Here is a 27,514-nt window from a genome sequence, read left to right on the forward strand (position 1 = left end):
CAATATATTTTGAAGAGTTTTGTTCTCAAAGTTTTACAATTCATCTTAAAAAATTTCCCATAGGCTGTGTTATGAGTCCTTTTGGACATTTTCGACCACATTTGCTGCACATCAGACCGATGTTGTGCTCATTTCGGCTTCAATGTTATCTTTTCTATAGTATTTGGTTGCTACTATAATAAACTTTACTCTCGATGATCACTGAAAAGAGAAGCCCATATCTTTGGCCTCACACGTTCCGCAAATTTCCGACTTGTTTCTCCTTTGACGGTGGTATGTCGCGCCGTCTTTTTGAAACCAAAAGTTTGGCAGACCTGTTTCACGCATTCAATCTCGAAATGTATCAAACAGTTTCTGATAGTACGATGAATTTTCTATGATCAACATTCGCTAAAAACGTCAATTGTAGGGTAGAGGATCCATATTTCGCCAGTTTGATGAATCCAAAGCCTTTTTGCATATTTTTGGTAGACTTAAAAGAAATTATTTGACGAATTGGTAAAATCGGGGACATCAATTTTACCAATTCGTCAAATAATTTCTTTAAGGTCTACCAAAAATATGCAAAAAGTTTTTGGATTCATCAAACTGGCGAAATATGGCTCCTGGCGAAATATGGATCCTCGTATCGTTTTGTTGACCGTTAGTGGGTTGGGATTTTTCATTGATTTTTTCGCCGAGTTTTTGGCATTTTTGTCGTTATTTTTGTTGCTGTTTAGGCATTTTTTTTGTCGTCTTTTCTTCGTTTAGATGTCATCTTAACCCACCGGAAGTTTGCTGCAATCGTTTTAATGATGTTTATTAGGCCATTGCAAATAATTTCAATTTGTCACCCTCCCCCTTGGAAATTGGCTTGAAAAATCGAGGAGCAAAAAAATAATTTGTAGGATGAGTTAATTTTTATTCAAAAAATCAATTGTCTGTGGGTTCTACAGCCTGAAAAACTCGAAAAATGAGTGTACGAGTTGAGTTAATGCCTCTAGCACGAAACAGAAATGATAATTCGAACAACGGAATTTCCGAAAATTAGCTGAAACATTTTTCTTTTATTTTTGTCTTTTTTTTTGTAGATTTTCGCATGGAAAATAATAACGTATATATTAAAAGCAAGAATAGATTTGGTTTTCACGTTTAAACTTTAAGTAAAAATGCCTCAAATCAATATTTTTGTTTGCTCGATTAAAAAAATCTCTTTGTTCCCCCCCCCCCCCCCCCCCTTCAGTGGCCCAACACCGGAAGTACAAAAACTTTATAAAATATTTGTAATGGCCTTACTAGTTCGATTTTGGTTTGTCAAAAAATGTATTTAGACTAAGAATCTGTAATATTTAATTACTAAAAAAAGTTTTATGTCTGTGCGGTGTTTTTTATGTCGAAGATTAATCAATTAAATTAAATCTTTTCGTTGTGTTTTGTCATCGCTTCGCCCTTTTTTGTTGTTATCTTTCCGTCTATTTCTACAATTTTATCTTCACCTTATTTGCTGTAAAGACAACAAAAAGTTTTTTTTATTGTCTTTTCGTCGTTCTTTTGTCACCTTTCTGTCATATATTTACCATCTTTTTGTCGTCTTTTATGTGTAGCTTTGTAGCCTTTTTGAAACTTTATAATTGTTTTTTGTCATGTGTTCCTTTTTCACCGTCCTTTTATAGTCTCTTCATCGACTTTGTTATCTTATTGTTGTTTTTTCAATACCTTTTCGTCTTCTTTTTGGCATTTCTTTGTTTTCTTCTATTCGTATACGTGGTCTTTTTGTCATGCCTCTGCCATATTTCTGTCATGGTACTTTTGCCGCCGTTTCAACGTATTGTTGTCGTCTGTTCGTCGTTTTTTGAATTCTGCTTTCAACATTTTTGTCGCTTTTTCATCGGATTTTGCCGTTCTCATTTTCTTTTTTGTTTTGCCACTTTTAACACCCCTATTCTGTATTTCGAACGAGTTTATGTTTCGTTCGAAACTGACATTTCGTTCGAATAAACAGAGGCTCGAACGAAAGATCTTCATATGAAAAAACTACTCGAACGAAATATTTGCCATGTCGTTCGAAATATTTCAACTCGTTCGAAATACAGAATATGGGTGTAAATGTCTTTTTGTAGTGTTTTTTGTTTGCCTTGTCGTATTTAGTTATGTTTTTTTTTGTCGTTGTTTTGGCTTCGTTTCGTCATTGTATAATTTTTCCGACGCTTTTTCATCGTCTTGTTACCATGTTGTTGTATTTTTATTTTTACGTTGGGCTGTTTTTGTCGCTGTCATCTTTTATTCGACTTTTTTCGTCGTATCGTCGTGTTTTTGTTGTCGTCACTACATCACTTTTTTTTGTTAATTTTTCGTCATTCTGTTGGTTGTCGAGCCAACCAAAATGTTACCTATTTACAATCTTTTCGTTATTTTTCATTGTCGTTTGAAGCACGTTTCGTCGCCCTTTTGATGGTTTTGAAACCTCTTTGGCATATTTTGTTCTTTTTGTCGCTGTTTTGGCGTCATAGTATCTAATTTTCATGTTTTTTCCGTCGTATTTCTGGCGTTTTTCGTTGCCTTTTTGTCAATTTTTCGTCGTATCTTCGTCATCTTGTTATTAGTTTAGGGCGTTAGTCTATAGGGCGTCTATTCGTTGTCTTTTCCGCGTATTTTAGAGTTCTTTTCGTCGCCTTATTGTTGTATTTTCTTAAGGGTTGAAGGTTCAGCAGTTTTCGATTGTCACATAAGGTCATTGCAAATTATTTTTAATTTTTTTGTGAAACAGAAATGAAAATTCGAACAATGGAATTTCCGAAATTCGTTCAAAAAAATTTCTATCGTTTTTGTCTTTTTTCGTAAATTTTTGAACGGAAAATAATAACGTATATATTAAAAGCAAGAATAGATTTGGTTTTCACGTTTAAACTTTTAGTGAAGGTGCTGAAACCCTTTTTTTTGCTCGATTAAAAAAATCTCTTTGTTTTTTTTCACCCCCTTCAATGGTCCAACACCGGAAGAACAAAAACTTTATAAAATATTTGTAATGGCCTAAAAAACTAAAGTTAATTAATGCAAATAGAACAAGAATTTTGTAACTGAAAGAAATTTTCAACAATTTCTGTGAAGTTTCTGAAAATCCTTAGATACGAGCACTTGATCCTTAGGTCCGCAGAAAATTCCTAAATCCGTAATACTACGGATAAATCTGTAGATCTGAGATCACTGTCGGTGGTAGAAGAGAAGGACAATCATACAAAAAAAAAAATAATAATTACCGTCTGCGATATAAAAAATTGGGGGGAACAAAATTAGATATGAGATTATCTAATATAAGAGTACGGCAATAGTTACATAAAACCTTTGGGTATCAACCAAAAGAGTGTGGGTTGGAGTCGCATCTAGCATTGAACAACCTAATATAGTGTTAGCCTACATATCGTAATTTTCCAGTTCATCCAGTTCATCATTCTTCTCATCAGACCCTCCCTCACTTTTCTATAAAAAGATTTTTGCCTTAATCTATGGCTATGGCCAATTTATTTATTATTCTAAGAAGCAAAAGAAAGAGAGTAAATGTATGATTCGAAAAATGATTAATTGGATGAACTGAAAAAAAAATTCGATATACAGTAATGTTCCGATTTTGTCTACTCCTGATTTTGTCTACCCCCGATTTTATCAGCTTTATGTCCCGATTTTGTCAGCCTATAAATTTTGTTTACCTGTTGTGCTTTTAAATTTGATTTATAAAAGTTTCCAGCCTGCTTGAAACTATTCTGATTCTCTGGGGAGAGTTTTTGAATAAAATTCTGCATTTTTGCGAGTATTTCGGAGTCATAATTAGAGTATTTTTATAGTAAAAGTTCTATAGTTCCTAAACATGCAAAGATAGAGGTATACTATATTCAGCAATGTTGTGTATTTTTACTATTTGTACAACTTTGTAAAACAAGAAAAAGTCATACAACAACTACAAAAACAGCTAAAATAGAAATAATGATTTTAACAATTTTTATTTATGAGAAATTGGATTTTTCTATCTTTGCTGAAGAGATAGAAGGTTACTGTCTTCAGCAAAATTTCTTGTGATAATATGCTGTAAAACTTTGCAAAACACGTCAATGTGTTATATTGAAACTGAAGAAAAATAAATTTTTTATTGCACTTTCAGGGGGATCAATCAAAATTTGAATTCCGCTGGACGATAGAACTTTTAATTTTAGGAAACTCTTTCAAAGGTTCCATAAACATAAAACCAAGTTTTCCCGCTCAAAGCTAATGCGCACCAAAAAATGTTTTGTACCAGTGTGCTGTGCCCGGTTCATTGAGCTTTCGGTTGACTAAGGGTTGACTTGAGGGTTAAAATTTAATTTTTATAGAAGTCTTAGATATTGCAAGGCCTTAATTCTTGAATTTTGAAAAAAAAAATCGAAAAAAAAATTCCCGATTTTGTCAGTTTCACCATTTTGTCAGCCCAAAATTCAACATGGGGCTGACAAAATCGGAACTTTACTGTATAGACCAAAAATATATAGGGTTCTATGACAGGTGAGACTCGAACCTACAACTTCCGATAGCCGGTCAAGTGTGAGACCATTTCACCACCGTCGTACCCGGATCGCTCATCCAGATTGATTCGATCAAGAGTTTAATATTGTTTGGACACATTCCTTTAATTTTTAAAAACCAAATTTCTTTATAAATTATGTTTACTTGGCTCGTCAAAAACCGATCTTTATCCAATGTCAGAACAAATAAACTGACATGATTGTTGTAGACGACCATCGACAAAATCTTCACTCTACCGTATGGAGGTATGAATAGTAAACTCGATCTTAACTGCACAACACTTCATTGCATTGCATTTACCGGAAAACATTGAACGAAGAACTACGCAAGACTGATTCAAACACGCCAGCTAAACGCGCGCGCATGTGTGTGTACCGTGTGCTCAGTTAGCCACAATAGCCGTGATAATGCTGGGTAGTGATGCAGAAAAGTGTAGGTCATATCAGAGAGCCGGTAGCAGTACCGATGAACACGCAAAGTATTGCACATTTTCTGGTGAAAGAATAAACAACAAGTACCATAACAATTGCTACACTAACTTGTCCAACTTTGTTTACACTACTTAAGTAATGAAAAATGATTGTTACACTTTATTCCGATTTGTACAACTTATATGTTTTCTCTGCTGAGAAAGTATTGCTGTTCTCGATGTTTCAATCCTCTTTTAGATTTTCTAGAACAAAGGAATGATTAAGTTTATTTCAATTACATTGCAATTATGAGAATTATTGCATAATTATTGAATTGTCAGAGGATTAAAATGGATTTGAATCCCTTCCATTGAAATATATCCAGTTCTCAACTTGTACGCAACGAATGACTTCTACATAAATTAGATCAAAAATTTCTGCACTTACCGAAAAAAGAAACAATTAGCGAAAAATCCCACACTGATTACATAGTCGCGTGGCTGTCAAAAATTCACGGCCATCGTTAAAAGCCATTAAAACGTACGGCAACAACGAGGAGGCATTGGCACCAAATTATGAATTCAAACACTTTCAGTGGCAATCAGTTTCGTGTCGAGTGTGCAGTAGAACAAAGCAAAAGATGGATGTACATATTTCAAATAACTTTCCCATTGTCATTTCACGTTGGCTGGCTGGCAAACGGCGCCAGCCGGGACGGTTAAGCGGATCGGATCTCGGCGGATAAATGTTTCCATTTTATTGTTTTTGGTGTTGTCAAAATTAAACCATAAATTTGGAGTGTGCTCAAAATTTTCATTTCTAGTTCATATTTTTCCGTTATGTTTTAAGTTGGACTTAATTTTTATTGCGCTCTGGGTTGTTGTCAGCTATAGCATGTATGAATTTTGCAAATCTTTCAGTGCATCAAATCAGTCAAAAGATAAAGCAAATTGGAAAACACTGCTGAACTGTCTAGTGCTATTTTAAATAAGAAGTGAACTAATGAAAAATAGTTCCGTTGCTACCAGGCATCGGTTCTCACTTTACTGCCAAGATGTAACCTGTTCCGTGAGTCAATAGAAGAAGCAAAAATAACATCAAGATCAAGTGAAGTGTGAGCAAATTATGACGTCGAAAACAACGACCACCAGCTCGACCGCCTCGACATGCAGCGGTGGCAATTCTACGGCCTCTGTTAAAAGTGCTGAAAACACAACCACCAACTGCACCACGAACGGCTTTGCGTCTGCAAACGAAACAACTTCCAACTCACCCGCCGCTTGTGACGATGAAGATCTGTACAACACGCTGTTTACCAAGAAACTGTCCTCGGGCAGCTTCAACATTTTTAACAGTACGACGTTCCTGGACTGCGTCGACGACTACCGCGGTGGTCTCGTGAGCGGAGCCACCGACACGCCGGATGCTGCTACTGCTGCCATTTCCGCGCCCGTTTCCGTATCTTTCCGACCTAGTGATTCAAGTTTCGGCTTTCAGAATACATACGCCGTGCTGGAACGGCAGCTGGCGAACAAAACGCAGGCCGCCCATCAACTGCGTCAGTTCCTAGAACAAAACGAAATTTACAAAACGCCAGTATTCTGCGATGCGTCACCGCGTGATCATAGTGCAAATTACTTAAGAAGAATCAGCGAAGAAAGCATTTCCTCCCAGCATTCGTCTGTCACAGTTGAAGATGCGGAGAAACCTAGTTTTCTAGAGTTAGAACTGGAGGCTTCCAGTCGACTAAGGAAGCTCAAGGAACGCTTTGGTAGTAGTTCAAGCTTGCTCGCTGACAATGGTGTTTCGGAAAAATTGGAATCCCCGTTGGTTGAGGCTTTATACGGCGTCAGCGTGGAAAGTCTGAAGCAGGCGGGTGCAGATAAATTTCACCCCAATCCGGAGGTGTTTTTGACCGCGGAGACGGCTGCGGGCGGGGAGAGTACACCACAAACAGGCGAGCACCCGGAGTACATCTACCACGTGGCAAAGGGCAGCGATGGACGGATGTACCTCAAAGTCGTCCGAAGCTTACTGCTTGATAAAGGTATTTTTTTATTCTTTCTAGTTTTTCTTCCTAAAAAAATACATAAAATGTTCGCAGTCAGATTAAATGACAAAACTGATCTTAAACAGCTATCTGGATATGTTACGAAATTGTACACCGTAGGGAAATAGATTCTGGTATAGATTTCTCAACAAAAACCAGACGGTGCTGGTTGTCACAGATCATCGGCCCCGCGAAGACCGCCCACTTAATGACATATCACTGTCACTGGCGCGGCGGCGGTGCGGTGACGCGACGCTCTCGTAACGACGACGGTTGACGGCTTCCGAACTGAATGCAGTTAATTATCATGCATCTCTATTCGGGTTTTTTTTTCTTCTTCTATCTTCTGTTGCTTTCTCTCGGACGTGCTACCGGTTTACCGACGACGACCCACTGCCCGAGGGAAACCTTCTTGGGCGTAATCTCGCGGCCAAGTTGTGTAAACAGGAATGTCGCGCCGTAAGCTAGAAATAGAAGCTAGGGCGGAAATTCGCTTTTTATCAAACGGATATTAATAGCGCTAAGTATGTCGTTCACCAATAAGATTGTGTTTAAATACTATCAACAAAAAATATATGTCAACATGCGATGGAATTAACACGGTTCGAATAACTAAACTAGTTGTAAAATGACACACTTTTTTCTGCGATACCCTAATAAAACGACAGGAATGAGATTAACTGTAACAAAATCAATTTACCTTGACTTCTTTTTATTAAAATTGATAATTCTTTTTCATTTCAGGTGAGTACTCTTACTGTCCATTACTAGGCTAAAAAGCGTAAGTAAAACATTAATTAATTAGAACAAATTTTTGAAGCCAGAGGAAGGAAACTGTTTGCTGCGGGACAAAATTCGACTGCGTATTGTATAAATGGCAAAATTTCATAACGCAAGTGGGTGTAGTTATTTATTGTAATAACTAGTTCAAGCAAAAACATTTTAATATTTTTTTGAAACGATGGTTCTACAATTGATGAAGGGACGGTAGGGGAAAGAGATGAAAATTTTTTTGGTGAAGGAGGGGGAAAAGCGGAAAGGAAGGGGGGGGGGGTATTGGTAGCTATGCTTGACAAGTAGTCATTTTGACTCCTACCTTTTGTCCAATGCTGGAAGGTGCATGAGTCGAACCAAGCTGTAATCTGAGATTATAACCGGATTACAGCTTGGTTCGACTCATGCACCTTCCAGCATTGGACAAAAGGTAGGAGTCAAAATGACTACTTGTCAAGCATAGCTACCAATACCCCCCCGCCCTTCCTTTCCGCTTTTCCCCCTCCTTCACCAAAAAAATTTTCATCTCTTTCCCCTACCGTCCCTTCATCAATTGTAGAACCATCGTTTCAAAAAAATATTAAAATATATGTATGACCTCATTCCAAGGTCAAGACTAAAATCTTGAGATTAGTCTAAAAACATTTTATTCAGCACATATTGTAAGATTTGTTCTAAAAATTTTCCGTCATTTGCAAATGTACAAACTAGAAGTTACCCTCAAATTACGCAAATTCTAACTCTATTTGCCTTACTCTACTAGTGCTACTGAATGGATTTTATCGATCAGTGCATCGTTGGATTAACAAAATCAACATCAATTTTGTGATTCGAAATTAGTGAAATTTGTACAAAATTGATTTAATTTGTAAACTTTCGCAAATCAGTAGGCGGCTGAGGGTGCCAGGTTTTGCAGAAGAATAATCCGTAGTTTTGCCATCTGTGTTTTAATCACAGAGGAAAGGGTTATAAATTGTAATACTTAATCAAATTTTAAATCAAACTTTTGATTTAGATAGAAGTTTGACCGACATTTGTTTTTCATATAAAGTGCTTCTCAGTTTTGCTAAAAAGTGACATTTTTTATCGCATAGGCCTTCTTGATTGCATTTGAAACAATTAATACTGTTTTGAATCGAATGTTCATAATACATTTCAAATTTCCTCTTTACTATTCAAGAACGCATAATCTTGACCTTCGTCATTCGCCTTTTGCTTTATTTTTCCGAATTCTTTTATTTTTTATCGTTTGGTTATTTTGTATTTTGTCTTTAATTTTTCGTTTTTTTTTCACTAAGTGTACACCACCAAGTTTTCCGTCGTTTCTGTCATCTTCTTGACGTTTTTTGTTTGTTTTAATGTGATTATAGTCACTTTAATAGCTTGGGTCATTCGTGGTTTCTGTGGGACTGGAATTTGAACCCGAGTCCTCGGCGTGAGTGATGTGAATGCTAACCAGTACACCGTGTTGACCCCTGGTTTTTAGTTGTCTTTTAACGTTTGTTGGCCGTTTTTCGTTATTTCTAACATCTGGTATTCTATCATCGTCTTTTTGTCTCTTTTCAGTGATTTGTTTGTTATTTTTTATTGCTGTTTGTGGCGTTTTTGTTTGATAGTATCGTCATTATAGTGTCTTTTTTGGCATAGCCTGTCACTGTTTTGCTGACTTTTAATTATTTCTCCAATACTTTTGGCCAAAGACTACATCTATTTACAGTCTTTTCGTCGTTTTGTATGGCTCTTTTGGCAATTTCGTGGCTGTTTGTAACGTTTTTTGGCATCTTTTAACAGTATTTTTGTCGTCTTTCGATTTTTCGCCTATTTGTCTTCACTTCTTCGTCATACCTTTTCGCAGGCATTTTTCTGCCTGTTCAACGATTATTTGCAGTCGTTTCATTGTTCTTTCATCGTCTTTTCGTCACCTTGCATTGTCTGTTCGTCATATTATCGTTGCTTTTTCGGTCGTCTTTTTGTAATCTTTTTACTGCCTTTTCGCCATATTCGTCGTCTCATTGTCATTTCTCTGTTATATTTTTAATGTCTCTTCATGGTATTTTTGCCATCTTTCCATCGTATTTTCGTTTCATTGCATTTTGTCTACTTTTCTTCGTTTTCATTGTCATGTTTTTACCATCTTTCGTCGTGTTTGTTGCCAAGACAACAAAATTGTCTTGCCTTTTTGTTGTCGTTTCGATGTTCTTTCGGTGTCTTTTTGATGACGTATATTCGCCATCTTTTCGTAGTCGTTTTTGCATGTTTTATCGTATGTTTGACAGTTTTTAAATGTCTCTGTGTTGCAGTTTTTTGTCAACTTTTTGTCATATTTTTGCCTACTTCCATTGACCATTCCATTGATTTTTTGCCATCACAGTTCCATTGACTTCTATTCACATTTTCGTCAACATTCTGTTGTCTTTCGCCGTGTTTTATATTTATTATAGTCATTTTTTCGTCGCTTTCTGAAGGATTAAATGTCCAAAAGTTTTTATTTGTCGCGTGAAAAGGCCATATTGAACATTAATAGGGTACAACATATAGGGTACGGGAGGGCATTTTCAGCAGGTTTCTAAATTCAGCCTATTTGCCTTTTGTTTCGCCAATAAAAGTACTTTGCCGACACAATTTTAACATGTTATAACTATTTTGTCAAGACTGTAAGTAATCTACTATTTGTTATTCAAAGAACGTCAAAACCACCTGTTCTTCCACCAGAACTACGCCATAGGCCGAAAAAATAGATGCCATCGCTTAATGGGCTGAAAATACCCTCCCGTGCCCTAGAACAAAAATTCCATCTACTTGATCGCTTGATTTTGAAGTTTTGAAGTCAAAGCACCATTTTTCGCTTTTTTATTTATTGTTTTTATTGACAGCATTACAGCGATAAAGCAAATCTTCCATTTTTTATACACTTCTAAAAAATACACACACAAAGAAAAGTATTCTATTCGCTTCTTTCTCTCAGAAAGAATAAAGTTATGCTTTTCGGGATATTATTCATTGCATGTAGCGTACTCGTACTTTTTGTCACTAAATGAAACTTTAAATCTTTTCCGCAAAGTTTATCAAAATCCGTAGATTTGAGCACTTGATCCGTAGGTCCGTAGAAAATTCCTAAATCCGTAGAACTACGGATAAATCCGTAGATCTGGCATCACTCCCTGAGCCACCACGATTAAAAATTGCGATTTTTTTCTACATTTGACATTGTGCTGCTGTTAAGGGCACATGATAGCAACACTCGCTGATTTACTTTTAAAGAGCATCATCAGCCAGGCCGATTAGAAGCTAGGAAAAAATCATGCTCTGCATTCGGCATTGTGCTCCCGTAAGGAGGTTCACACACTCTCGCTCGCTACATTTCATCGAACGTAGGCAGCTAATATGACATATCCGGTTAAAATATGCAAAATTTATGCATTACATCCGTCTTTCATTATTTGTAGGGAATAAGAAATATCGTATCTACCAAAAATTCTACACTTTCGATACATTTGGCGATTGCAACAAGATATCTGAATGAACCGTAAACACTCTTTGACGTTTGTTAATACGAAGTGAAAAGAAATCGAGCTTCCGTCCACTGTAATTTTACGTTGCCAAGCTTCCAGATTTGTCAGGCAGACAGACAAAGCTCAAGATCTTCCAGATTTTTGGCAATGTGCCGGATTTTCGTCTCGCAAAAAAGTCATCAATTCTCTTCTCTTCCAGCGCATTTACCAAAAACTACCTCTCTAAGCCTAGTAGGCATTTTTATCCTCGTTTACCCAATTTCGGACACTGTGACTTAATCCAAATCATTCGAGACCATCAAAGAAGAAAGATTATTTGTACCTTCCAGACTCAAATAAACACAGTACAATTTGGATTCTTTTCCGCACAATCCGTATAAACATTGGTCAAGTTGAGTTAATTTATTCTAGATTAATCTCGTGTTTTATTGTCCTAGTTAACCTTTATAATGAGGTCAGGCATGAATTAATTTAATAAATGACCCCCTCTTACCAAATTTTCCACTCTTTCCCGTTAATGCCCTGAGATGCTATTAACACCTTTATTCCATTACTTTCTTCTATCGTTTCCCCCGTCGATTGTAAAAACTACCGTTATGAAAAAAATGGTTTATACTGACTTGAAAGCCGTTTTTATTACCGTTAATAAATATTTTCTTTAGAGTAAGCTGAACAACGTTGGATATACCACTACATTTGGTAGATGGTTGAATACTTACTTTATGGATAGGCAACTTTTCATACGATTACTAGCATTTCTCGTGTGCCACAGGGCAGTAACCTGGGACCACTGCTATTCTGTATTTAACGGGTGGCAACTAAAATTTTGGAATTTTTTCGCGGCCCCTATACTCAACAACAAACGAGCTCAGAGAGAAATGAAAGAATGTATGTATTAGCTCTCTCCCTTTCCTCTTTTTGTCAATATCTTTGTCTTGTTTATGCTTACCCAGTTTCGTATAAAATGGCGTCGAAACAAGAAGCACGTCGGGAGCGCGTTGTACACTTCTACGAACTGTCACAGAAATCTCGGCAAAAAGTATACGGTACAACGTTTAAAAAGCGAAGATGTTGCGGTTTCGACTGTTTACCATGTCCTAAAATCCCCGACACCTATTTGCAAGCAAGGTAGTGAAAGACCAGCCAAAATTATGGACGCAGAAGGACATCACTCTTTTTCTCGTTTCTTCAACAACAAGCCTTCTGGTTTGGCTATCAATAGATGTGCACCAGACGAATTTTGAAGAAAATTTTGATCCCGTTTCTACAAAAATATCATGCAGATGGACAATACGTGTTGTGGCCGGATAGAGTATCATCGCATTACGCCAAAAAACACAATCGTTCCTGAATACTCATTCGATCCCATTTGTACCCAAAAACCACGACTCGAAAAATCTGGCTCAGGGCGCCTAATCGAAGATTTCTTCGAGATATTGAGTTCCTTGGTATACAAAATTGACTGGAGAGCCACGAATTGCAGACAGTTGATTGGAAGAATCAAGAGATGCATTCGCAGTTGACATGACGGCCGTACAACGCTCCTGTTCGGACATCAAACGTAAGCTTCGCCAAACAGGCGATTACGGATCGTTTTCAAATGTTCACTAATTTTTTTTTCAACAATGAATAATGTATCTTTAATTTCGCTAAATCAGATTTCTTCGTGTATCTTTGTCTTTTTTTGACAGCTTGACAAAAAAAATCCAAAATTTTAGTTGCCACCCGTTACATGAACTGCGCAACGTTACTATTCAACCCAAGCAACAATGTAAGTTTTATTGTACTCTTATGACGGTTTTCATGACTAATTTTGATCTTAAATGTCACCATAAGAGTGTTTTAAAACCCAAATTGTTACTTGGGAATAGACGTGGAAGACTTTTTTCGCTGATAACTTGAATATCTGCGGCTATAGAGAATGCTGCAGTAATTTTTGGTTTTGTTCAGCAACTGGTGCCAATATCACACTAGAAAGGAAATACAACTCGAGCTAGGCGTACTGAGTCGCACATTGAATTCAACGCACCGTGATTCCGCATATGGATGTTGGGGATACGGATTTTAGACATACGGACAGTAGGCATAATGGACAATAGGCATGATGGATGATAGACATAATTTACAAAACGTCTCTTTTCTATGAATAGGTACCTCGTAGGATAGGAGTCAATCGTCTCTCCGTCACAATACAATGAAAACGGGAGCCACCCATTTAGCACAAAGTTTCCGGAGCAAATCTAAGCAGGGTGGAACAGAGGAAAGATTATGCTTCACAAAAATATGATGTTGTTCCTTATTTTTCTCGTAATTGATAAGGTCAATTGTAGTCTTGAGCTCATATCTAAGATAATTTCTACGACCCACATTACTTTAAAGCGCTCTATTGTTCGTGGAGTTTTCCTACATTGTTCGGAACACTTATGTGTCTAACTTAAATTTTGCTGCTAGACTACAGAATGTACAGCGAAAATTTATTTTGTATGCTATGTGTTAGCTTTTGGTAATATTTATTGTAATATCTAACGGGGTTAGACATCTTTCTTATTTACTTGTATATGATTATATGCAGTCATGACGTAAACTATTTTGAAATGTGAGGAAGTGTCTTTTGTGAAGAATGATTAATTGGATGAGCTGGAAAATTTCGATGTGTCACATGTCTCTGTGTCTCATCGTTGCCAATAGGAATGTTTTATGAAAAATAATGAACCAGCGGAGTTAGCAAACAATTCGATTATCATATTTTTTTTTAAATATTGACCTCCTCCCAAACTGATTTTTGTTGAAAAATATATTTAAAAATCAACAAATTTTTCTCAAACTACATTATGCGATGTAGGTTCACAAACTTCACTTTCCATGCAAATACCATGGATCTTGAATGTTTTATGCCGTAGCTATTCCCGTTGACTCACTGTTGACTACTCTCCCCTACATATTGCCACTAACTGTTTGGTAGGAGATTTCCATTATTCAGGTTTATTTTCCATTTTTGCTATGAAATGTTTATATTAAAAAGGTTCAAGGATGTTCCCCACGGGCGTCCCTACCGTTTGTTTATAACCCCTAAATGTGAAATAAATTTCTTCCAGACAAAGTTTAATCAACAACGAATATTAATTGATATTATTGATTTCTTGCTAGAGTAACTCCTTTAATACTGTCATTTATGTCGATTTGTCATTTGATTTTAAAACTCTACTTTCCTAGATTTCTAAAATCGCACTCTACCGCAGCGCTGTATTTCGTAGTATACACTTAAATGAAAGACTCACGTTAGCTGTCCCTTATTTGGTTACAGCATTGTAAGAAGAAGCCTAATAAGAATTTAACTGTCGCCTGTCGGGCGGCGTAATTCGGCAGACACAGCTTCGTCCAAGACTCAAACCCATGAAATAAATTTCCTCTGGGATGTTCCAAATGCATTCGAAACTAAGCGGCGAAATGTATCATCCAATCTTACGTCACGCAGTCCGGTAGAATCAATAGCGCGCTCAGTGAAACCTGTCAAACGGATTATCGGAATTACCACGTGCTCAAACGAAATCGAAAGCAATCTCGGCCATTAACAACGCACACCGTTGGCGTTGCCGGGGCTACGTTCGAACCACTGACCACTGAACGAGGGATCGGATGTACGACGGCCTACGGTCGAAATGAAAAATTCGATAATTGCTTGCAGCCGCCGATCGGCACCATCGAAATAATCATTTCCCGGGTGCATACAACCGTAGACGAAAGTAAACTCAATCATCCATCGTGATTGACTCGGCCGCGGTGCAAATGAATGCAGAAGGCGCGTTGTTGTTGCGTTAGTTTTTCGGATATGCTTGGGAATTTTATGTTTTGATAGTAGGTATTTTCCTTCACTCCGGGCGGGTGTATCTGTATACTGATGATCTGCAGCAGCAACCGCGGAGGTTGCATTCAACATGTCATTGCTACTTGATCGCCCGATCCATCGTCTTTCGCCTCGACAGACGAAAACGTTGAGTAATTGAGCTGTGTGGGGTGAATGTTTGAGGTGTTTACTGTGGTCGATCACCGAAAAATGCATCTGACAGTTTTGGCTGGCTTGCGGGCGATTGGATCGAATATGGGGATTTAAATTTGTTTGTTTGTTTGTTTATTTTCCTAATGATGTATGCTAAATACGAATAAAAATGAGGAAACACTGGTAGTTATCAGCGAAGACCTACATGCATAAAAGTTTCACCAGAAAGTGAACCGAAGTGAAGATAATCCCATTGTTTGTCTCACTACGTCTTAGGATAATCCTATGAATTAAGCGTTTCACGATATTGCGCTCGCTTAATAATTAAAGCATTTAATGCTATTAACCAGTCCAATGCGAAAGCTGTTTTTAATTGCAACTGAAATGGTGTTAAAACACCAGCAAAGTTTTACCGCACCACGATCGAATGAATGTCTAAAATAAATGAAACCATACCACCGACGGACTTACAAAATTGGCGCATTTTAGTCGTATGATTGAACAATGCACCTGCACATCAGCAGCGCAGGTCATTAGGATTTTCCCGCGCGTGTGCATGCTTTATCTCCATTCACCGAATATTTCTGCATTGTCAATCATCATTTTCGACCGGGTACAATTCGCCAATCGAAAGTAAAAACAGCAGACAGCTGTCCAGCAGACCGGTTATCTTGCAAGGTGCAAACGATAATAAATGAAAACATCGGAATGATCGATCGGCATGAAACAATGACCGCGACCGCGTCGTTTTTGGTGACTGTCAGATGCAAAAACATGCACAGCACAGCGACCATATACTTACTTACTGCAAAGAAAACAGGAAAAAGATATGGATATAGCAATGACTTCGGTCGGACTTGCTGCGGGTACGAAAATCGTATCGACGCTTTTCCATCTTTCTCCACACGGTGGTGTATCCATCCACTGTGTGACTTCGTAGTAATTAGACGATTGCATAAGATCACGCAAGTCAAATTAGGCAAATCAAGTAAATGTTTTTTCATTGAGGTGGAAAATCATGCAAGATTTAATCAGACGTTGTGGAATTTTTTATGCATGTCTTCCCACTTTCGGATGGTTTACTCTAAAATTCGCAATGTGATATACGATGTATTTGGAAATATACAAATTGTTCACGGAAAACCAACATGAAAAATTCCACGAAAAAAACAACTATGGAAATTTAAAAATGTCCCGATTCCCGATCTTGTTCAAATCTTATGTAGATTAACCTCGTGTTTTGTCTTGACCTTTAGTGAAGTCAAGCATTAGATAAATTGTGTTATAACAGTAATTTTTTACAATCGACGGAGGGGACGGTAGAAGAAAGTAATGGAACAAGGGTGTTGATAGTATCCAAACAGAACGGGATGAAGCGTGAAGGGAAAAGAGCGGAAAATTAGGTCAGGCAGCCTCATTGAAACAACGATTAAGAAGTCGTGTTCCGTTCCTCTTTACCTAAAACCATTTATAATCCTATATCCTTCCAGGCCCTTTAGACTGCAGATTAACGAAATTTGTCCAAAGACTATAAAGTGATGAACAAGTAAAAAATATTTTGAAAACTTTTCATTCGGTAGAACATAGCTTTTCCGATTTTTGTGGAGAGGTTTGAGTAAAGAAAATTTCCAGAAACATTTGCTTTACATCGTTCAGAAAATTTGCTTATACAGTAATGTTCCGATTTTGTCATCTCCCGATTTTGTCTACCCTCGATTTTGTCTACTCCCGATGTTATCAGCTTTTTATCCCGATTTTGTCAGCCTATAAATTTTGTTTAACTTTTGTGCTTTTCAACATGATTTATAAAACTTTTCAGCCTGCTTGAAACTATTCTGATTCTCTGGGGACAGCTTTTGAATAAAATGATGCCTTCTTGCGAGTAATTCGAGGTCAAAATTAGGGTATTTTTATAGTAAAAGTTCCACAGTTCCTAAGCAAGCAAAGATAGAGGTATACTATATTCAGCAATGTTGTGTGTTTTTACTATTTGTACAACTTGGTGAAACAGGAAAAAGTCATACAACAACAAGTACAAAAACAATTAAAATAAAAAAATAATTTTAACGATTTTTCTTATATGAGAAATAGGATATTTCTATCTTTACTGAAGAGATAGAAGGTTACTGTCTTCAGCAAAATTTCTTGCAATAATATGCTCTAAAACTTTACAGAACACTTCAATGTGTTATATTGAAACTGAAGAAAAATAATTTTTTTATTTCACTTTTAGGGGGATCAATCAACATTTGAATTCCGCTCGACGATAGAACTTTTAATTTTCAGAAACTCTTCCTAAGGTTCCATAAACCTAAACCAAGTTTTCCCGCTCAAAGCTAATGCGCACCAAAAAAGATTCTAGACCAGTGTACTGTGCCCGGTTCATTGAGCTTTCGGTTGACCAATTGAGGGTTAAAATTTAATTTTTAGTAGAAATCTTCGATATTGCATTTTCAAAAAGATTCGTTGTTTCAATTTCTCGATTTTGTCAGTTTCCCCATTTTGACAGCCCAAAATTCAACATGGGGCTGACTAAATCGGCACATTACTGTATTTTCATATAAAAAATATTGTTCTACAATGCTTCTTGGTTCAAGAGTTATAAATTTTTTAAATCAAGGATGATATGATAATTTTCGTAACGACAACAACTATTGAAAAGACATCATTTAAAGAATATCGGCAAGGTATCATCCGACACCTGCCGCTTTTGTAACTCTGAACCTGAAAGTTCAGCGCATCTGCTCTGCTATTGCGGAGCTCTTGCATTATCAAGGCACAACTTCCTAGAAAGTTTCCTTCTTACTTCATATCAGGTATGGAGCCTAAATCCCAAAACGGTCATTGGCTTTATAAACCATGTAGTACCAAATTGGGGCACAGTTTTACAACTATCCCGCCCAACTCTATCAATGGGTATGAGCGGTCCGTAAACTGTGTACAGCAATCGGGGCCTGCCATAAAAGACGATCATTAAGACTGTCGCAGTGGCCTTTTAACCCAATGCCCTTCTGGCATACAAAAAAAATTGAAAAGACAAAGGAAATGGTAGCAGAAAGTAATGAAACAAAGGTGTTTTCTAGTATCCCCAGGGCGGGATAAGACGTGAAAAGAAAAAAGTCGAAAAAATTAGATAATCCAGTTATTACCGGATTCGAACCCGACTTTTTTCGCAGGCCCTGTGGTTCGCCGATATTGCGTAACCCTTGAACCACAAAGGACTGGTAAAAAGGAATCTCTATAACCTTTAACTGTTAATATTCGACAGGGCAGTCTTCGGAGAAATTTATCAAGACTGAAGTTTGATGTTTTCCCGACGTTTCGACACTTTGTTGGTGTCTTTTTCAAGGGGTAATGTCGAAACGTCGGGAAAACATCAAACTTCAGTCTTGATAAATTTCTCCGAAGACTGCCCTGCCGAATATTAACAGTTACAATTGAATCCAGTCGATAAAAAACACAATCTATAACCTTTATATAAGGAACACGGCACTTGCTTAGATGCTACCCTTACTGATGGACAATCTTTTGACACATGTGTGCTGTTTAGTGTCTATCTTATTCAACTATCGACCGTGAAGTTTAATTTAATAGGTGCTTTAGTTGCCGGTTGATCGAATCCGTATTGCTGGACCTTTCGTTTACTGTAACTCGTGCGATCTGTTTCTGTACAGCTGCCTCGTCTATTTTGTTTGCCGTAGAACACCAGTTTTCGTGGCACTCAACTCCATGATCTTTGTGCCGTAATGAGAGAATGCTAAATCCGGCTAAAATAGAACGGAACAATCGTGTTACTTTAGGAAATGCAGCAGACATTTTTTCAGATGCTCATTCACGTAAATTTCCTGGTTGATGGTTCCTACTAGGTAACCAATAAGCATTAACATAGGCAGTAATTCAACCATTTATTGGCACTTGTGGAGCCCCGGAAGGCCCTACATTTAATGGTGACTGCAGTGGGATCCAAATCCACGTCATTCCTAACTGGCGCCTAAAACTAACTGTTCGGTTGCATAGCTGTTGTTATTTGTTATCCAAAATTATATTAAAATTCTTGTCAGTACTCCGCTGCAACCAAGCATTGTGAGCGCTATAGAAGAGTAAGCCGTATATTTCAACGAAGTATTTTTGAAGTAGCATTTAACGTATCTTAAGGGGGCATAGAATCTTTTACACCATATTTTTTGCCTTATTTCAAATATTTTCTTAAATAAATATTTTTATTTTTATTTTTTAGTCGAAAATTTGACTTTAACCGTTATGTGTGCGACAAGAAAAACACCTTTAGCAGGGCAACAAGGGTACCCGAGTACCCAACATTGATATTGTCATGACTTTAACATTTTTAAACCGATTTTGATAAAAATGGCGTCATTTAATTTGTAAATTTATCTAGTATTGAGCCATTTGACCATTTTGTCAGTAAAAGACATAAGAAAGCAAAGCCTTTGGCTTAAACGTTTTTCTAAGACTTGACCCTTCTTTATCAACAGACTTCACAGCCGCTTCCGCTTAAGGTTTTTCGCAAAATGATATTCGGCGAAATGTTGTACAATCATGGCGAATATTACTATCCGCTTTCTGGCTATGCAATGAGAGGACAGGGAAGTTGTTTTCTACTTTACTGTGAGGAAAAATTGCAAATTTGTATATTACACTACCCATTCCTGGTAACTAATAAGCATTAACATAAGCAGCAAATCAGCGTATCTGGCATTTTATACTGCACGTTGTTGTATATTAGCTTTTTGACTGCATAGGTGTTGTAAATTGGCATCTAAAATTGTATTCAAATTCGTGTCGGTAATTAGCTGTAAATTAGCATTGTCAGCACTATAAGAAGGTTATCAGTAAAGTAGCTGTATATTTTGCCAAAATAGCATTTAAGTAGCATTTAAGGCGACTTAAATGCTTATTGGCCTACATTTGAATAGCATTGGTGATGCTTATTGGTTACCTGGGATACTTTCATAGTTACGTAACTGCCAAAATGAATCATCTAAGGTTGAAGTCCTCAGAAACTTGCAAAACTCGAGATTGTGACAAAGATCATCCAAGATTCATGATTTATGTATAACACAGGTTAATTTGTGGCAATACGAAGTTTGTCGGGTCAGCTAGTAAACAATAAAAATAATTTCGATTTTTTAGAATTGAAAATGTACTATGCTCCTTTACCAATAAATGTGGTTTGCATTGATGAACGTTGACGAGCGGTTGCAATAAAAAAGTGAGTCGCTATTCAAGTCTCAGGTACACATAGCCCGCCAAACCAAATATTTCACAGCGTGCCTCGACAGTTTCATATGCTTGAAAATGTCTGCTCCCTTCCCGTCAGATTCCCTTATAAAACTCCTGCCCCGGAAGAAGTCTGTCTTGACGTAGGCCTCACCGTTCAGCTCAACGCAATTGCAATCGGCTTGGGTTTTGCGTTTGTGTGCTTATATGTAATTGATTTGATTCATTGGTCAATTATGAAATTGGGCCATATGAATAAAACAGTTTGCTTTGCTTTTCCTGTGTAAATCTTATGGGAGAGTTTGCTCCAACTCTTTTATTGATACGACCTATTGCTTGAGGTTTGTGCATTTTCCAAAAAAATTGTTTTCACTATATTATTCAATTTACAGGATTTTTTCGATGAATTGTTAAATATTTTCCCAATTGGTTTACTAATAATCGAGTTTTCGGCGCTGGTAACCTGACCGCTTTTTATTGCAAACGTATTTTTATTTAGATATTGATTTTACATCCATACTTTCGCGTAAGACGTGGTGCTACGTCATTGCAAAAAAAACCAATGGTTCAGCATCTTTACGTTTTGATCGTCTTAGCAAAATCTCGAATACGATGAAAGAAAAAAAATTCGTTTTTTTTTCTGCTACATGCATAAGCAGTTCAAATAAGCAGATGAAAAAATTTGTTCTCAGAATGTCGGATAATATGCTTTTCAGTAATTTCCAATCAATGTTGCTAATTTTCATCGCGATGATTGCTGATCGCCTGCTCATTAGCGATTTAAATTTTGACAATTTCTAACACTGTCTTATCGTATTCGTTCGAGAAGAATCGCCGACGCAAAAACTGGTGAGAAAAATATGAATTGATTACGCTCGCAAATAATCACTCGTTTTCTCTGTCTTACACCGATTTGCTGTCATTGTTGTCAACAAACCGAGAATGTATTTCGCGATCAAACGTAAACAAGCCTATTTTTTGCAAAAATACAAAAAATTCATTGGTCGATCAAAGATAAAACGTTCTTCGAGTCACATATGATGATTATGAAATCGTCTAGATATCCGGAGTGATTCGCGATTAGGGCGCAACTAGCCAAATGTAAACAAATCGTTTTATTACACCGGCAGCACTAAAAAGACTGATAATATCCATGGCAAGATTCCTTTCTCCTATAATAATCGATAGAATTATTTAAAAAAAGATTTTAGTGATGGACGATAGAAGCGTTTAATTAAAAAAAAAGACAATTTCCAGTTTTGAGCCTTTTCATTGTTATGAATTATCAGGCTCATTTGCAAATCGTTTTGTAAACAGATGATAGTAAAGCATTGCACGCAGATGTCAGCGCGTTTTTTTCGTCCCAGGTTTGACAGTGTTGTGGGGTTTGTTTTGATTACTTATTCGCAAGACCCAGAAGCAAAAAACTGCAAAAAGGACAAATATATATGTTATACAGAACTGTTACCATTTTCCTGCCTCGGAAAAGTCGGGTATTTCCGGTTTCCGCAAACAAGTGATGCGAATTACAAGTAATAAACCCACTAGCAATAAAATTAGGTTACAAAGGGAATCAAAACAAAACACACAAAAACGTCAAACCAGAGTTGAGGTTAGGCACCGTGCAAAGGTTTGTAAAGAGCGAAACTATTTTGTTTTCAAAACACAGGCGCATGTAAACAGGCGAAACTAAATAAAAAAATCACAACAAGGCGAAACAGTACTGGGCGAAATAACTCATTGTCAAAATGCTTTGAGGCTCATTTCAAGGGGTTCAACTAGAAGAAAACTTAGATTTTGAGCATGAATGCACAAATTTAATGCAATATTGTTGGAAAACTATAAGATTGCTTTATTCTACATCAATTTATGTCTTTAAACTCGAATTTTCTCACTTTCATTTAAATTACAACTTGAAAATATACTTACTTGTAAATTATCACAGTGATATTTCTCATTGTATACGCCATTGCGACGCCGGACCCAACCAGTAACTTTAAGCGGCCAATGGGCAAACAAAATGATTTCGAGATCTAGTTTCAATGAAATACAAACTAAGTGCAATACCGTATGTACTAATAAATTATGAATAATATTATAAAATAATTTTCTCCACGGTGAAAAGAATTTATATGTTTTAGAAGTGATTTATATATAATTACGCAAGAATTGATAATCCAAGTATTTCAGGTGCTAACAGCCAAACTGAAAAAGGAACATAAGTGTTACAATTTTTTTAACGACTCTATGAATAAACTTGATAGCGCTTTTGCTTTTTTTTTAATTGTTAAAACTCATCGCGATGATTTAAAATGAAAGCTATTCGTGTTGATTTGCATCAATTGCAAATTTGATGATTGGGAAGCACCTTTGAGCGTGTTTTCGAACCGAACCGGTACTTTTACCGATAAATAGCAACACTGTTTCTAAGTATAATTTGGTTATCAAATTGATGAATTCCATTCATTCGTGACGTAAAGGTTGCAACAGGCTATCTTGTCAGCCGTATCTTATGGCACTTTGTCCCAAGTGTGTTTTTAACTGAAATCATTACTTGAGAAAACTATTTCCATTCTAATTTCTGCTGGCAGTGTTTGTCAGCTTTTCTCAACCATTTTTTCATCCGAAACTTTCGAATTCCAAGCTGTCTCAATCCATTCTTTCTGCGTGCTCACAATCACAAACTGACTTCAAGACTTTAACAGCCAGAATGTGCGAAATTGCTCTTTTACTGATCAGTATTTACTGTTAGCAGGGCTAGTGTCGCATAAATTGCTCTTCGAGTTTACATAATACATATACGCAGTCGCATAAAGCGCGGCGACGTCTGGTGCATGGTTAAACTATTCGGGATTGATCGTTTACATGAACTCACGTAACGACACGGGCCTTATGTCGTGATTACCACTTACCAGTGAGTGGTGTCCCTCCTGTCGATCGCGTGTGCTATACACTTACGCACCTGTCTGGGAGAAACACAGATGGACTTACTACTTAGCTAGCTTCTGCTAGCTCATCTTCTGCGTACGAACGGCGCAAATGTCAATGACTTCCGTCAGCGGTAGTGTCAGCAAGTTCGATGTTCATTTATTTTTGTATCAATCGTTTCTTCTTCTACGTCCCTAGCATAGCATACAGGTGACTTCATATGCTATATGTGCTATCATATTGCCCGGGATAGGAAAATGAACGGTGTTCAACGCTTGTCGTGTGTGCGAGAACTGGTCATTCAAACGGGTTGGTTTGGTTAAAAAAGGCACTTTGTTAGTTTGAAACGAGTACCTTCACTTTTGTCACGCGTGTCGGTGATAGATATGACCACCGGTTGTGCATTTGAGAAATTGAACATGACGTTTCGGCATAGGAATGGTTTTTCCTGGTTGTCCAGTTTGTAAATAAATGCATGTTCATGAAGTTTAAAGATCGTTCCTATATTATTACCGACGTAACACTCAATGTTTTGTGCATTTCACCATTCGCGTTCAATTACCACTCGGTTCGGTAATATTGGAATGGTATATAAAATCGCATCACTTTGTAGAAGTTGTTCAACTCATTTGTTGGAATATTTCGTCATGCCATCGAATAGTTAAAAACCCGAATTAATCCACCTAGCGGCGTGACCTAGCCTTTCTACTGTCACAATAATCATCATTTAATTTCTCAGGAACATCTATGTATAATTAACTTAACTATATTTTTAAATATCCGTTCCGTATTCCTCAAAATCCTTATTTGCCAGTAAAATTCACAACGTATTGCGTAGAATAATTAAATTTTCTTTCCTTGTGTGCGTAGATACTTGTAACACCTTATTTAGTTTTATAATCGGTCGGCCTAAACTTTCGGGCTTCAGAGCCACATAGGAAACTTGTTTTGAATTGACAATATGAAATATGTGTTCAGAACAGATTTGTTGCTAATTAATTAATACCATGTGTTCAAAAGTTAGCATCTTTGAAAAACAAGAGTTCAGAAAAATTATTATTATACTTCGCCTTTGAAGACAAAGAATATCGACAACAAAATGATTAATCTCAAAATTTTACTATTAGTTTGCTTGGCTTCAATTTTGCAATATATCTGAATTAGAAAAAATAACTGAATAGAGCATTAGATATGAAAAAGAGAAATTGAACTTTTTCTTAGCTGGCGCTCCTTCAGATAATTATTTTTGCATGAAAATCAAAACTTATGCTTTTTTTGAATGTACTTTCATGAAAAGATAGTCATTAGCTTGATCGCATCGTTTTTACAATGTTGGAGGGTTAGGAAAACAAGAGGGTTGCAAAAGCTGCGCCTTAAACATGCTTGAGAATGGGAAATATGATCGATATGATTTTCAGTGTTTGTCATTTTTGATTTATTTGTTGAAACATGATACATGACATAAGACATCTGTCCTTTAAAATGTCATTAACGAAAACAAATCTTACAAAATTACTACCGTGCAACGTTTACTTCCTATTTTTCATATAACATTTCTAAGCTCTATCTATTGATTGAAAAGAGCATCTATTGATGCGCAAAATTTGTTTGAAATTTGTATAAATTTATTTGGAAAAATCAACTCATTTTTAATCCTATACACCACTATACCTTCATGCTTAAATTAACAGCTTTTCTTCGCTGTTTGCTTTTCGTGTACAATTGTGAGTAACAGCAAGTGAACAAAATGACAATTGAAATCTGAAATCAAAGAAAAGAAAAAGCTTTTCGATTGAATCCCATTATTTAATATTTATTTGCAACAGATACGTAGTTCGCCTACGACGTGCAGACTTCAACAGCGTCTTATTTCAAAGCGTATACGTATCTGTTGCGAATAAATATTAAATAGTGGGATTTAGTCGGTAAAAGTTTTTTCTTTTCTTTAATTTCAAATTTCGTATTCCACTAAGAGGCTTCAAAAATTTCAGACAATTGATTCAGAAAAGTTAGAAACATATTTTCTTGAATTTCAATGCAAATTTAAAAATTGTAAATTGTCATCCCAAGTAACAATTTGAGTTTTATTACACTCTTATGATGACATTCAAGACCAAAATTGGTCATGAAAACCACCAGAAGAGTACAATCAAACTCACATTGTTGCTTGGGATCACATACACACACATACATACATACATACATACATACATACATATATACATACATACATACATACATACATACATACATACATACATACATACATACATACATACATACATACATACATACATACATACATACATACATACATACACACATACATCACACACATTGAATACAATCAACATTTGTTTTGAATTCACACGTTTTAACGGTTTAATATACGGTGCTTAAGTGTTAAAGTTTAAATAACTTTTGAATGAACTGTCCGATTTTAAATAACTCGGTTTCGTTTGATAGATCTCAGTAGTAATTTTCAAATAATAATAAAATGTGTGATGTTTTTCATTGAATTAATGCTTATATGTTACAAAAATATGTTTTAAATACTATTTTTTCACATTTCTTTATGTAACTTTCAAACTACAAGCCCAATCGTCATGAAATTTGGAAGTTAAGGGTTTGCAAGGCTCCTCTTTCATATGCAATCAATTTTGTTCAAATCGGTTAAGGGACCTATGAGATAATGAAGTCCCATATTTTTCATATTTTTATACATAACTTTTGAACTAAAAGTCCAATCAGTATGAAATTCAATAGCGACCAATGGGACACCTAGACCTTTCATTTGACACTAAGAACATTAAAATCGGTCCAGCCATCTCCGAGAAAAGTGAGTGAGATTAAAAGCGTCACATACACACACACACACATACACACACACACACACACACACACACACACACACACACACACACACACACACACACACACACACATACATACACACACACACAGAAAATGCTCAGTTTTCGAAACTGAGTCGAATGGTATATGACATTCGGCCCGCAGGACCTTCTTTCCATTTCCGGTTTTCCAAGTGATTTCTATACCTTTATACTATATATTTATATAGTAGAAAGGCAAAACATGATTATTATACTCGCTGGTAGTTCTGCGACATCTAGAATAGTTTGTAATATCTAAACAGAAAATATTACACAGCTATAAATGAAAGTATGTCAACGGTCGGGAGGGTGTGGTAATTGACACTACACCTAATTGACCAAACTCGTGACTTTTAGTCATGACCTTGAAATGCGGTCAGGCATATATTAATATTTATTTTGAAACGTTGATTCTACAATTGATGAAGGGACGGTAAGGGAAAGTAATGAAGAAGGATTTTTTCCGGAATGAAGGGGAAGGGTGGAAAGGAAGGGGGGGGGGGGGGTAATAGGTAGCTATGGTTAACAAGTTGTCGTTGTGACTCCTATCTTTTGTCCAATGCTGGAAGGTGCATGGGTCGAACCAAGCTGTAATCAGAGATTATAACCTTATAATATAATATAATCTCTGATAATCTTATAATCTCTGATTACAGCTTGGTTCGACCCATGCACCTTCCAGCATTGGACAAAAGATAGGAGTCACAACGACAACTTGTTAACCATAGCTACCTATTACCCCCCCCCCCCTTCCTTTCCACCCTTCCCCTTCATTCCCGAAAAAATCCTTCTTCATTACTTTCCCTTACCGTCCCTTCATCAATTGTAGAATCATCGTTTCAAAATAAATATTACTACACCTAATACAAATTGCGAACCCCTGCCGAACCACAGTCAGCAGACAGTCAGTACCGAAATTGTTTTGCAGAGCACGCCCAGCTGTAGCAAATTTTCTGTTAGCTAGAAACAGTTAGCTAAAAACCTGATTTTCAGTGGAGAAAAGTTGTTTTATCTAAATTTGCTTGATTTTTCCATCTAAAAATTCATGCTACAATTCTGGTACGAATCTGGGTATGGTGCTCTGCACTACACGCCCTGGTTTTTAGTTCACTTTAGTGGCTCACCCCACCTCCAAATCACATAACGGACCTCTACATATTGCTGGCTGTTTGTTCGACAGG

The 27,514-nt window shown here is 36.7% G+C and overlaps 1 protein-coding gene across 2 annotated transcripts in view; it reads left to right on the plus strand.

Annotated features, from left to right (window-relative positions):
- Positions 1–27,514, plus strand: part of LOC128744500 (trafficking kinesin-binding protein milt) — a 165,415-nt gene that overhangs the window by 44,856 nt on the left and 93,045 nt on the right. Inside the window, exon 2 of one of the 2 annotated variants that reach the window (XM_053841556.1) lies at positions 5,861–6,987. The exons of the other annotated variant lie outside the window; for it this stretch is intronic. Within the exon in view, the coding sequence (XP_053697531.1) occupies positions 6,066–6,987 (922 nt within the window). The 5' untranslated portion in view covers positions 5,861–6,065. The remainder of the gene's footprint in view (positions 1–5,860; positions 6,988–27,514) is intronic. 2 annotated transcript variants of the gene reach the window in all.

The sequence above is a fragment of the Sabethes cyaneus genome, chromosome 3 (assembly GCF_943734655.1).
Source record: "Sabethes cyaneus chromosome 3, idSabCyanKW18_F2, whole genome shotgun sequence".
Taxonomy (NCBI): Eukaryota; Metazoa; Arthropoda; class Insecta; order Diptera; family Culicidae; genus Sabethes; species Sabethes cyaneus.